At 42.5% G+C, this 14,778-nt stretch overlaps 1 protein-coding gene across 2 annotated transcripts in view; it reads left to right on the plus strand.

Moving 5' to 3' along the window:
- Positions 1 to 12,915, plus strand: part of TCERG1L (transcription elongation regulator 1 like) — a 233,801-nt gene extending 220,886 nt beyond the window's left edge. For both annotated transcript variants that reach the window (XM_083149469.1, XM_083149468.1), the window contains exons 11-14: positions 4,169 to 4,292; positions 5,346 to 5,435; positions 9,032 to 9,150; positions 12,028 to 12,915. In XM_083149469.1, the coding sequence (XP_083005595.1) occupies positions 4,169 to 4,292; positions 5,346 to 5,435; positions 9,032 to 9,150; positions 12,028 to 12,184 (490 nt within the window). In that variant the 3' untranslated portion in view covers positions 12,185 to 12,915. The remainder of the gene's footprint in view (positions 1 to 4,168; positions 4,293 to 5,345; positions 5,436 to 9,031; positions 9,151 to 12,027) is intronic.
- Positions 12,916 to 14,778: the final 1,863 nt, after the last annotated feature.

A 14,778-nucleotide genomic window follows, 5' to 3' on the forward strand; every position in this document is an offset into this window, starting at 1 on the left:
ATTAAGGAGGTTTGTGAAATGTCATCCATGTTGTATATTCCATGGTCAATTGTAAGTGATAGTATTAGAAAGCAGAAGCTTACCAGGACAACAGCAACTCAGCCACGAAGCGGAAACCATGTAAAATCAAAGAGCTGTGTGACCTTATATACCTGACCTCTTTCCACAATCTTAACAGCAAAAACACCCTTGTTTAAAAAAGGAGACCACCGCTGCTCCCGCCCCACCTCTCTGACAATATCAGTCTGTCAATCACTAACAAACAGTCTGCTGCAGCACTGCATCCTATGTCGCAAGATCTGTTCTCACAGGCGCAGAATGGGTCCCGTGCATGTGCGAAGTACTAAAAACCTGTACCGATAGGCGCTGGTCTAACCAGACCAAAATTGGGCCCATTTGATTTATTTGAAGATGTATATTATTATTACAATTGCAGCCTTTAATCTCTTTAAATATAACTGAAACAGTGGCGCATGGAAAGGAATATCTATAAATCGCAAATTAGTTTCATATCAATCATTTCATTTTAAAATGAATACACAGTATTGGTTAAAGTTACAATTCCCACTTTATCTTTTATTGGTGTTTATTAGCTTTGATTTAACAATACTGTTTTTTATTTTTATTTTTTTGTCAGCTTGGAAGTTGAAATTTATTCTTATAACTGAAACCATCTGTTGGGGCATTTGAGTGAAGAAACAAATGTCTTTACAAAAGGGAAAATTTTACTTGCAGTTGCTATGACTTCTATTTAAATCTTTTCAATTACACCTACAGTAATGCCGTATTTAGTATACTGGAATAACAGATACTGCAATCCTGTGGGAACAGAAGGATTGTGCTACTGTAGTAAAAATTATAGTACACATTGTATATTGTATAGTTAAGCCTATAAAAACCTGATTTGGCCGTAGTGATGCCATGGTGTAGGGTTGCCAGCTTTTAACAAGGGAAAGGTTTTTTTTATTTTATTTAATTTTACTATCTGCGGAAGAGTGAGTGTTGACATAACACACCGATACCCCTTTTGCAGTGGTCTTGTGCCACACACAGTAATACCCATTACACATTATGCCACACTGTAATACTCATTAAATATTATGCCACAAAACGTAATGCCCATTACACATTATGCGACACACCATAATGCTTATTGCATATAATACCACACAACATAATGCCTAATAAATAATATACCACACACCATAATGCCTATTACATAATATGCCACACACAGTTATGCTTCTGACACCATTTTATGTCCCACACACAAAAATGCCCCTTACAAATGATGTCACACAGTAAGGCTTCTAATTACTCGCTGCGAGGGGTTTCATTGCAAAAGATGCAGCTCTCTGTTTTTTTCCCTAGCAGTGCTAGCGTTCCCTGCACTTCTAAGTAAAGCTATATATGCAGTGGCAAAATAATAAATAACATGTTAGTGCTGCTTACAGGCATAATGCCCCCTGCAGTGCCACTTTCAAGTATAAAGCCCCCACTAGTGTTGCTTACACACATAATGCCTCCTGTAGTGCCACTTACACACATAATGCCTCCTGTAGTGCTGCCTGTTACATGCTCGTTGCTAGGGGGTTGGCACACAGCATGCCAGAGCACATGGAATCCACAGTTCCAGGTAGCGCTCGGCACACTGCTCTCCTCTAACCAATACTAGAGGTCAAATAGTACCTCTAGCATCTTTCTCCTCCAATGCTATTGCCATTTTAGGAAGGGTGCAATGTCTCTGTCCAGGTAGACAGAGACTATGAGCCCCTGTGGTGCCGGTGCTTTAGCTGGTAACATGGGATACCAGCACCATATTTCTTAATGGTGCGTCGTACCACCCTGTACCACCAGACTTGGGGCCTTATTTTGGTTCACTCTCGGAGGCAAATTCCTTCTCAAGTGGACAAAGCCATGTGCACTGCAGGTAGGGCAGATGTTACTTGTGCAGAGAGAATTAGATTTGGGTGGGGTTTTTCTCCAAAGTGAGGGGTAGATTTATTAAGCTCGGTGAAGTGATAAAGTGTCTGGTTTTTAATCACCGGCCTATCAGCTCCTACCTGTCATTTTTCAAACCAAGCCTGTAACTTCACAGTTAGGAGCTGATTGCCTGGTGATAAAAAATCAGATACTTTATCACTTCACCGAGCTTAATAAATCTACCTCTGAGATCTATATTGCAGTGTAGAAATAAAGCAGTCAGTATTTTCTCTGCACAGAAACAAAATAACTCACCCAAATCTAATTATCTATGCACATGTTACATCTGCCAACCCCACCCTGCAGTGCACATGGTTTTGTCCATTTGAGAAGGAACTTGCCTCTGGATTTGTAAGGAGACACCCGGCTGAGAACACAGACGCTGGGTCACACTGCATTTATTTATTGACCTTCTGGGTGGCCCTATAAAGGTGCAGAATGGCTGCAGGAAGTGAGGCACCGCTACTCCTTATGGGATCGCAGGCGGAGATGATAAATGATACTGTGTATGTGGAATAAAAATAAATGTGTGTTTTTCTCCAGTGGGTGCTTTTTTCGTTTAAACCAGCCGAATACTGTGTTGTTTGTAAAATGCTATAACACCTGAATGCTTGTAAGATTCTGCTATAAACATTCACACATCCTAATAAAAAGCTAACGCTGCCTTAAAGATGCTCCTCATCTCTATAGGGGGGGATTCAAAAGGTTCAAGCGCTAGGAGCCACTAGATGGGACACAACGCAGCAATTCAAGTGTTGACAATACTGTTATGTTATGCCGTCATTTTGAAGGGCTGGTAACTATTTTTTTCTTTATAAGACTACAATCTACCTAGAGCGCAAAAAATATAATAACTACAGGAAGTTCCATTTCATTAGAAACTTCAATTTCAACATGCAATAAAAAGGGCACAATGGACAAAACAGCGCACTGCTTACCCAACATGACCCATTCCATTAGGTACAAAATTCTCTGTTCCTGGACTTCCCTGCCAGTGGCAGTTACAGAGGTGAGGCTGCAGCATAGTTCAATATTCAAAAAGGGGAGCCACACCTAATGCCACTCCAAACATCACTGTCCTGGACTCACTGGCAGTTGATGTGACCCCCCTCTGAATTTTGGACTGCGCTGGAGTCCAACCTCTGTAACTGCCACTGGCAGGGAAGTCCAGGAACAGAGCATTTTGTACCTAATGGAATGGGTCATGTTGGAGGGTATGGCACTGCTAAGTTGGAGAATGCAGATACTTGCGGTGTTTAGTCGTAAGTACCGGCATTTTCCGAGCCTGCGACGATAGGACTTGAAACAGCATCGCCGCCCTAGTTTTGTCCGACTTCTGCTTGCACCCCAGGATGGGTGGGAGCAGAGATCCACTAGTTGGCTGTAGAAGTGTGCTGATTAGAATAGTGACAGGAGCTCTCCTGGCACTATTCACGGTGCAGAGAATAGAAATTACTCCATACTGTAGGTGTTACTTATTTTAGTGAAGAATGATTACATACCTCCAAACTGTCCTGATTACAGTGGGTCAGTCCGCCTAATTAGATGCTGTGCCACCCGCAGGTCATACTGTCTTGCAGTCGGGAAAGGACAGTTGGGGAACCAGTGATCACTGTATAGATGCTGTCCGTGTCCGTGACATCTATCAGTGCAGGGAGGGAAGCCGTAGCTGCCCTGCCACTGGTGTAGCATTGGGTACACCCCCAAAGTTATAAAAGTGACCCCGTCCTCTCCAAACAAGGCATTGGCCCCATCTGAGGCTCCAACCCTTTTTAAGGAGCTGTGTCTCTGGTGCAGTAGGTCCCACTATGAAAAAAAAAGTTAGGAGCTATGCAATTAGAACCAGCAACTGTATATATATCTATTGGAACAACTATTGGGGAATAATTTACTAAAGGTCTATTTTATCATCTTGAAATTGTTAAAAATCTTTGAAAATCAACTTTTAATAGATATACCCTTATAGGGGCTTATATATCACAGTTTAAACAGAGATAAAATGGAGAGAGATAATCTACCAATCAGCACCTGTCGTTTTGCTAACATAGCTTGTCACATGACAACGTTATCTCTTGCCAAGCCCCCCCCCCCCCCCCCATAGTACCTTTTGTATCCATCATTTTATTATGTAACATTTTTTTAAATACTGTAATTCCAAAAGTATGTCTTGATTTTTTGTTAAAAGAACCGAAGAGTCTCATACAGCAGAGCAAGGAGAAGTCGAGAATGAAAAGGCACCATCTCTCAAATTATTACCTCCTTTGGAAGAACGGATGACATACTTCAGAAACATGCTTCTTGAAAGAGGGGTAGGAAAGCCAAATCGGTTTGCAATATTTGTCAAGTTTACAATGGGATGAGTTTTATTGCAGCCTTTTGTGAGGTGTGATCTTGAATTACCAATAAGCCAAAAAGGTGTGTGGATTGTGACTTTACACTGCAATAATCATTTTGCTGTTTGAATTCAGTTGAAAAAGCCACCATGCATGGATTTCAGGCTGCTTTTTCATTAAAAGGCCCATTGTACAAATATTACAGTAGGTTCTAGTAAAAGTTGCTCATTTTAGTAGAACCTACAGTACTTTATTATTTTTGTTGCAATCAGGTTGGTTTGACTAATTGAACATACAGTTGATAATTCCTTATATTCAATTTTTGGGCAAGTATCTAGTATAACCAGTGGCAGCTCCAGAGGTAAGGCGGTGGGGGTCAAGTGGGTGGGGCTGAAGCACAGTTCAAATTTCAAATAGGGTAGCCACCAACTGCCATTCCAATCTGACTCACTGGCTTTCAATTGAGCTGGAGGTCAATGCCTACTTAGGAAATCACAAGCCGATACAATGTATGCAATGTATATTATTGGCTTATTACATTATTTTATTTTTTTGCCAATACATTTCAATTGGGGTTATTGCTCCCTTTTCAATGCATTGCCTATTTAAATCAATGGTGGGGAGGGGGAAGGGCTTATTTTGCTCTACAGATAAGATCTTCTAAAATTAATTTATTTGTGGTGGTTTTATACCTTCGTGAACAACTGGGTTGAGCCTTTCACACAAAGAAAAAGACCCATGTGAACAGCAAATTACCAGCTAGCAATGCTACTGTGTGCTTTTCTGTGTCAAAGGGGTAATAATCATAAGTAATTTTGGTTCGTAATAATGTATTGCTCTTATATACATATATTAACGTATAAACACTGAGAGGTACAGTATCTGTAACAACAGTAGATACTTCACCCAGTGGCGTATACTTTTTTTCAAGTTCATTAAATGTCGTGAGACAATATCTGGATGGAAAGTGATTCTTCTCTCTGCTATTACGTGGACAGAATGTTTATCATGGCCCTCAATGTTCTGCAGGTCTCAGCGTTTTCTACATGGGAGAAGGAGCTGCACAAGATCGTTTTTGATCCTCGATATCTCTTATTAAACTCAGATGAGCGAAAACAGGTCAGTTCCAGAGTATATAAGTGTCCAATAAAGGGGAGCCCACAAAAGTCTCTTCCTAAATAACTTAAAAATAAAAATAAATGATATTAAGTTTTATTTTCTGTGAATTGCATAAAACCACTAAAATTGTAACATTTACTCCTATTTATCACAGTCTTTAAGGGCCTTATTCGGTACTTGTGTATTATCACGGCACCGTTGCGTTGCATCGCATACCACTAATTAAGGTATGCGATGGACCCGATTTGAGTCTTTTCCCGGGATGAGTGTACAATTTTAATATTGCGTCGTATGACGCGATTTCAATCTTAAATGCCCACCCAGACCCGATTTTTAATTGTATCCCCACCCTGATGGGTAATGACAATGCCGTGTTGGGCGGCGGTACGCGTCCTCCGACCTTTTCATACCCCCACTATCCACGTCGGCGTGGAGTTGATCTTATATAGTGTGGCGAGCGCAGCGAGCCACCGAGCCCGAAGTGTGGCGAGCGGACGCACATTACGTATCCCCTCGCGGGGCTCGCTGCGCTCGCCACACTTCTGGCTCGGTGGCTCGCTACGCTCGCCACACTATATAAAATCAACTCTTCGCTGACGTGGATAGTGGGGGTATGAAAAGGTCGGAGGACGCATACCGCCGCCCCTCACGGGCTCGCTGCGCTCGCCACGCTTCGGGTTGCCGTTGATAGTGGGGTGGCGTTAACAATGGGGGGGCATTTAACATTGTCAGTACCCATCATGGTGGGTGTACAATGTAAAATCGGGTCTGGGTGCCTGTACAATTAAAAATCGGGTATAATCGCGTCTCAATGCATCGCATGCGATCATATGGCATGGCATGCGATGCGACTCGATTTTGTGGTTGTACAATGCCCTGCGATGGAAATCGGGGGCGCCGTGATAATACACAAGTACCCCTTATTCTAATTCACTCTTTCTTACAAAATCCTTCTTAGATGGACCAAACCATGTGCACTGCAGGTGGGGCAGACGTAACTTGTGCAGAGAGAATTAGATTTGGGTGGGGTTTTACTTCAAAGTGAGATCTATATTGCAGTGTAAAAATAAAGCAGCCAGTATTTACCCTGCACAGAAACAAAATAACTCACCCAAATCGAATTATCTCTGCACATTTTACATCTGCCCCCCTGCAGTGCACATGGTTTTGTCCATCTAAGAAGGATTTTGTAAGAAAGAGTGAACTACAGTAGAATAAGGCCCTAAATGCCACATTTATTAAGCTTGGTGAAGTGATAAAGTTACCATTGATAAAGCACCAGCCAATTATCTTCTAACTATTAAGTAGTTACAGGCTGAGGTTGGAAATTGACAGTTAGGAGCTGATTGGTGGGTTATTACCGGTGAGTTTTTTACTTCACCAGGCTTGATAAATTCTTTTTAAAGTAATTTTAGGAAATTATTGTATACTTTTGTTATTTTTACTGCCTGTAAATTGTTTGATAGCGTTAGCACTTATATAATTACAGCCGCTATAAAATATAACTATAGTCATCTGGTGCCTAGAGGTGGCCAAGGATAGGGGGGCTAACCCTTGACCTGTTATAAAAATTGAGCCCCATACGTCCATTTTTCAAAGTAGCAAGGTCACAGCATCCTGTGACTCCTCCTTCCTGGCCGGCCCGGCACTTCCCCCCGACATTGTGGAATGAACTCAACTTAGTGACGTTTTCTTTGAATTTATTTTTAACGTAAATAGAGAATATTCCTACAAAATATTTATAAAATATGATTTCAATGTGATGGTAATTGTATTTTTAACACGTTCACTACTAAACTCTTTCATGCCGCAAAATACATTTGTTAATTGGTTATTTTTTTTGTTAAAAGAAACATTGTGAACCCGTCCATTAAAACACTTGTAACGGCTTAATTATCCTTTTGTGAATTCGACTCATTATACATTTATATAGAGAGAGAACAGGAGATGGATGACTGAACGTTTTGAAGAGTGTTTTGGAGTTCATACCAGTGATGTTTCGCATGGTTTGAACAAATGAGCGGAACATTATTCAGCACTTGTGATGCACACTTATGAAACACAACTGTATGATTTAACAACAGGAAAAAAATGGCATTAGTTTAACTAAAGCAAACAAGCAAAAATATTACGTTTTAACTGATATCATTAAAATTATAGTAATTTATGTTTCTGTGTATGCAGTATATGGTATGTAGTTTTTATGTCGACATTCAAAAAGTCAACATCATGATGTCGATATTGTTTGAATGTTAGCATGGGCATTCACAATGACAATTTGGTCATAATGTCAAAATGGTCGCTATGTCGATATTACACATTTATGTTTGGGCTAAAGCACCAGAAAAACATTATGATGTCCAGAGGTGGCAGCAGCGCCGACCAAGTTGTGCTTGGTGGGATCACACAGCACATATATAAATGCATGTTAGCATGCATTTAATATACGTGCTGGTTCCATCCCCTGGGGATCTCCAGTGCGCTGCCTGAGGATCAGGTGTCTGAGGACCGGCGTAACACTACACTTGTTTATGTTGATTCCTGGGTGCCCAATGCAAACTGGGCATGAAAAATACTGTACAGGGGTTTTGCACAACCAGAACCCGCCCTGCGAATCGTGGTACCACCAGCTACCCCACCCCCCCTTTGCATGCCGGGTTTGTTCGCCTGGCTTGCGAAAGGATGTTTACATGAACATTCATTTGCAGGACAGGTGGAACCTCTCACATCTTCCGATGGTCGCCGACCATCGAAAGATATGGTACGTGCATGCATATATAAAGTGACTCTCAAGTCACTTATATATGCGCGCACATGCGGGAGGGATGCTCGCACATGCGGGAGGAATTGGGCGGGCAGCCGACATCGAAAGATATGGTACGTGCATGCATATATAAAGTGTCTCTCAGGTCACTTATATATGCGCGCACATGCGGGAGGGATGCTCGCACATGCGGGAGGAATTGGGCGGGCAGCCGACATCGAAAGATATGGTACGTGCATGCATATATAAAGTGTCTCTCAGGTCACTTATATATGCGCGCACATGCGGGAGGGATGCTCGCACATGCGGGAAGAACTGGGCGGGCAGCTGACATCAGGTGATGTCAGCTGCCCTCCCACATCATCCGTCGATTTCCATGGGAACGCCCATTGTTTTCCTGGGAACGCCAATGAAATCATGGGTGTTCCCAAGGGCGAGTACCCCGGCCCGCAACCCAACACCCCCCCACGCAATGTTGGTTGTGTGTAGAACAGACATATATATATATATAAGGTCCACACTTCCCCACACTTGCTGTTACAACCAATAATCTGGCAAAACGGATTACCCGATACAGTCAGAACCAAGTGTGCTGGATTGTCTGCGGTAAACCTGTATTAGCTTAAAACATGGGGATGATTCTCCCTGAACCTGATCAATTTCAACGGACGATTGTATAAATAAAGGTACTGTAACATAATGTATTAATGCTGAGTATAATGTGGCTATGCTATAAAAAATGACAGTTACTGGCCATTGTTTTGGTAAGTAAATACGGCAATCAACCAGAACCAGCAATTTTTAGCTACTATGTGTCACTTTTAACTTCTAGGTGTTTGAGCAGTTCGCAAAGACTCGGATTAAGGAAGAATATAAAGAAAAACGAAGTAAGTTAATGCTTGCCAAAGAAGAATTTAAAAAGCTTCTGGAAGAATCCAAGCTGTCCCCAAGGTACCGTAAGAAACATTCATAGAACACATCATTGTTCTTAGAGCCTATTGTACTGTAATTTATATCTTTGTTAACTGCCTGTTGTTATTTTTATCTATCCCGAATAACTCAGCTTTACAGCTATGGAAAATTGATTAGATCCATCGCATCCTGCGGTGGAACATTTAGAGGATGAAATACTAACTGATATTAATTGTGGTACAAAAGTACAGCAAATAAAGTCAGGCAGTAAACACTGGAAAGTTGAGAATGAGGGGTGAATTTATGAAGCTTGGAGAAGTGTTATCTATCCCCATAAAGAACGTTATGAGCAAGGTGATAATGGTTCAGCCAATCAGCTCTTACCTGTCAATTTACATATTGTAGCTGATTGGCTGAACCATTATCACCTTGCTCATAACGTTCTTTATGGGGATAGATAACACTTCTCCAAGCTTCATAAATTCACCCCCGAATGAGCTTACAACACAGTATTAACTACAGGACGGTTCATAGTATGCAGTCAAAATGTTGGCACAAGATTGTTGACATTATGTTGACATCCAAAATGTCAATATTCATTAAGTCAACAGTGCATAATGTACTGTATATGTCCCAACCGTATCCGGATCGATGGCATCTAAATCAACAATCACGTGGTCAACCGCTCTTGGTCGGCAGCATCTATATCTACAGTAACGAAAAAGAGACGCAAGCATTAGAGCGATGGGAACATGATTGACAGTCACAAGGTTGAAGGTCGAAAGTTTTTCATGTTTTTTTTTGCTATAGACTGACCTGGTTCATACTTTAAGCCATGCCAGGGGGCACTGTACACTTATTTGTTGTCATAGGCACCAAAAAAAGTGAAAAACTTGTGTTGATCTAGTTGATCACGTTCCCGTCAATCTAACGCTTGCATCTAACTTTCATTACTTTCTATACAGACGCTGTTGACTCGTTTAGATGCATCTAACTAGTCGTGTTCAACCAAGATTGGTTGACCATGTGATTGTCGATGTAGATGCAGTCGATTCAATTATACCAGAACTTTATAAACTGTCTCACTTGTCATTACCCCAAATTGATGGAAATGGAGTTTGCCTTGAGGCCCGCCCATTCACAGTGAGGTCCCACCCCAGTGGAGTAACTATAGTCCTGCAGCCCCCGCGGTGGCGGGGAGGCGCTAGGCAGGTGTGGGCACCTGGGGGGTCTGCGGGACTATAGTTACCACCTGGTCCCGGCTCCCGACTCCTGCCCTCCCCCTCCTTACCCCATTGCCGCCGGCGCCGCTGCCTCTAACCCGACACACAGATCTGTGTCGGGTGACGGGCGGTCCCCGGCTCTGGCTGCAGTGCTAATATAATAAGAGACACTCGGAAAATGGCTGCCCCATAATGCTGTATGGGGGCAGCCATTTTCCGAGTGTCTGTTATTATATTAGCACTGCAGCCTGAGCCGGGGACCGCCCATCACCCGACACAGATCTGCATGTCGGGTTAGAGGCAGAAGCGCCGGCGGCAATGGGGACGGGTAAGGAGGGGGTTAATATTTCGGGGAGGGGGGGGGGTGAAATGTCCAGCGGGGGGGGGGGCGCAAAAAAAATAGTTACGCCTCTGTCTTACCCCCTATTAGGTGGCACACACCTTGGAAGATGGGAGATCCTAGTTTAAACCACAGTATAGCGGTATAGATGTCAGGAAACACAATGTTGACGGGTGATAACAGGGTTAGGCAGCTGTTAAGGTTAGGGTTAGTCTGTTGATAGGTTTCTGTTAGGGTAGGGTTAGGGATGACAATGCTATTCCGACAGGCTGTCTGTTGACATTGTGTACCACACCCAGACTAATTTAAGTGCACATTTTGCAGTGAATCCTAGTAATCACTAGACACTTGCTTCTCATTTGTTACTGTGGTTCTGTGCAACAATTGCATCTAACTGCAATGTTAGTAAATAAGCTCTTGAGGTAGCAATTAATCAATTACATTAACACAATGGGCCTGATTCAGCTTGGCTTGTTAAGCAGTGAAAATCGCTGCTTACCAAGTGCTAAAACACCACCCCGCCAAACACCCCCCTCCCTGCCGCCGAATCCCCTCAGTACCATGCGCGGGGATGTGTTCGCTATCAAGGCTGTCATTTTGCAGACTTTGTTTAGAATATAACAGTTACAGTTGTGTCCCATTGCGTTGCAGCAGCACACAACACTTAGCATAGTGGGGCACGTGTGTACATGTGCTCTCACTATGCATTCACTGCATAGCGAAAACATATAGTTCTGGGAACTTATCCTGGATTCCTATGTGTTTTTCACTTTAAAAAAAAGGGGGGGAGAATAAATCAATTGGGCATAGAAAGATACATTTCTGGGGCTAACTGAATAAACCTCCTATAGACCATGCTCTCTCTAATGGTTAGTCAATTCTTATATTGGCTGGCCACACCCTCTCTGGAGCCTGGCAAACATGGGCCCCTATCACAGCATTCCTCCAGTGGGCCATTCATGCCCCAGAACGAAACTGGCTGCGAGTGTGTATGGGCATTATTCTGTAGCACGCATTCGCACAGGGGAGTGATGTTTTGCTAATTTGCATTTCTACACATGTGCATACACTGGGTGTGAGCGGGCACAGCGAGCTGCTAGTTCGCCGTCCTGCTTGCATCCACCAGTGTGGGCAGGGGGCGTGGGGTGGTGGTGAGGGGACACGTCCATGGGAATACCCAGAGCCTCTCCACCTGCATTTACCCTGGATATTCAGGGATCTTCTATACATCTCATTTATACATTTAAAAGCAAAATACCACATTTCATTTTTTTTTTTTACCAGTGACCATCTGAATATATGGTGCTGTACACAGTATATGATTTTTATTTTATTTTTTAATCCTCTTTTTAGAACCTCCTTTAAGGAATTTGCAGAGAAGTTCGGGAGAGATCAACGTTTTCGTGTTGTTCAGAAAAAGAAAGACCAGGAACATTTCTTCAACCAATTTATTAATTCGCTTAAAAAAAGGGACAAAGAAAACAGACTGCGGCTGCGAAAAATGAGATAAAAGGCGGCGCATTCGACGTGCGCGCTAAATGTTCCCCGTGTGTTTTAGCTACTTCAAGAGTAAGGAAAACATTTCCTTTATAGTTTGTCAGACAGAGAACTCCGGAAAGGATCCTACATTCCCGCGAATTGACCTGCCGACTATACAAAGGGTATCTCCGAAGAAGAAAAGGAAACTCTCAAAATAATATGTTTCATATTGAAGCTATTTTTTTAAAATGTTCAGTTTAATGTGTCTCTATTTACCATTATAATGTAAGTAATATATTTAGTTGCTTTGATTATGCAAATGACCTGTGAAATGCACAATGTACAAAATCTCAATTATGTGACAATAAAAAGTCTATTCTAATGTGTCAAAGTCAAAAGCACATTTCCGCTATAATACATGTTACTGGAAAAAAACAATGTTCTATCACTGTCCATAAGCCGTTGTCCGAGTGGTAAACTATGATGGTTACTCTATTTGTGAAAGTGTAAAAATCTTCAATTACTTTGTTACAAAAATTGTAGAGAGAACCTGTCCTCGCCCTGACCGGCGACCTTTGGTGTAAGTAACTTGCTCATTAAAGTTACTGTAACAGTTATTTTGTAAAGCCATCTAATGTTCCGTTATTTTTATTGTATGCCAACCGTATGCATGGAATTTTCTCATTGACTTTGTATACACAAATATTTTAATTTTTTTTTATCAATAAATATTTTAAGAAAGTTCAACTTTCTTTTCAAATATATAGAGTTTATTGTGTTTCAAATGCCATGTGGAAATGAGTGTTTAATTTCCAATAATAAAATCTTTATTACACAGTCACATTATTGGACAGATTGAATATACCTTAAAGGGAACCTGCAGGAAATTACTATAATTTGGCATGGCTGCGAATTAGCAGCGGCCGGAGCTGACGTCACATAACGTCCCCTCAATTGCCTCGGCACTCCTGCATTTTCCCTGACACTCCCAGAAAACGTATATACAAGGTGGATTGCGTAATTGGGTCAGAGGGTGGAGAACTGTGACATCATGAAGATAATGAGAAACAGTAAAAAGTATAAAACATGATGAACTTGTATGTATGCATAGGAGATAACTGTAAAATGTATTAATACTGTAGTACAAAATGTAACTTAATAGACCTAGAGTTATAGATTTATAAAAATGACCTCCTGGTCATGGGACCTTAGTGCAGTCATGTGACCTGGAAGTCCGGGAATCGAGCAATGTGGTTTATGGATAAGAGCTCTTTGGCTCATAATTATAAGATATCTAAGTTAATGCTCTGGGAACTGGTTTAGTTTCACGGCGGCCGATATATCGGATGCGATATCGGCCGATATATATCGGCCAATCCAATGTGATTTTCAACCTGTTTATAACCCCACTATCCACTACACATGGAGTTGATTTTATATAGTGCCCGATGCGTGGCGAGCGTAGCAAGCCCCGTGAGGGGACGCGGATTACTGCGCTCGCCACGCTTTATAAAATCAACTCCATGCGTAGTGGATAGTGGGGTTATGAACAGGTAAAAAATTTCATCGGATCGGCCGATATCAGATATATCGGCCGCCATGAATCTAAACAAGTACCATGCTCTTTTTCATGCTACAGAGGTAGCGCATCTCTTCTAGCGGGGTCTGTCGGTCGGATCTCCAACCGCCAGCTGCTGGAAGAGGACACACGTGCTCGCCACGCATCGGGCACTATATAAAATCAACTCCATGTGGAGTGGATAGTGGGTGCGGGAAGGCAGCGGGGGCCGACTGTGACCAGCGGGGAGCTCCGTCGAAAGGGGATGCGTGAGCGTCTTGCTCACGCATCCCCTTTCGACGGAGCTCCCCGCTGGTCACAGTCGGTCCCCGCTGCCTTCCCGCACCCCCCCCCTCCCTGAAGCAGAGATGGGCAGGGTTTCCATCCCCCACCACCAAAAAACTTGGGACGCACGTGCGCATGAGATGCTCACACATCCTAGTCAGATGGAGCATCTCTCCGCCGGTGATCACCAGCGGGGACATTCTGACGATCCCAGGCGCTGAACGAGAGGTGCTCCATCTGTATAGCAAATCCCCTAATATAGCCAAAGGACCTGCATGTTTAGTGGGCCCTGGTGAAGTCACTGAACGATTACGGCAGCCAATGTTGTTCAGTAAGTACGGACATTGGCCAATCACGGCGGATATGGTTAACTATATCGGCCGCTGCCCACAACGGCTAGTGTGTATGGGGCTTAAGACATACATAAGCCTAAGTAGAAATAAAATCAAAGCAGTGCTACTCAAATGGTGCACAGGCTGCATACTGTAGCACACCTTATCAGGGGAGATGACCGGAGTAAAACATGTGCCATACAGGAGACAAGACAATGAGAGGGGAATACACATTTACATAATGATTGCTATTGTATGATCCACCTATTGCTTACATCAAAGAATGACATTCTGTGACTTCTGAGATGATGCGTTTCATCTGTGCCAGTGTGATCTTGCAATTACTGGATGATGATTATGAATAGATTTTTATTTAATCATTTCTGCTTTTCATTTTTAGTCCTTTTTAAAACGTTTATTAAATATTTATTTTGACGTGATACTTCTTTT

The sequence above is a fragment of the Crinia signifera genome, chromosome 6 (genome assembly GCF_055691185.1).
Source record: "Crinia signifera chromosome 6, ASM5569118v1, whole genome shotgun sequence".
Lineage (NCBI taxonomy): Eukaryota > Metazoa > Chordata > Amphibia > Anura > Myobatrachidae > Crinia > Crinia signifera.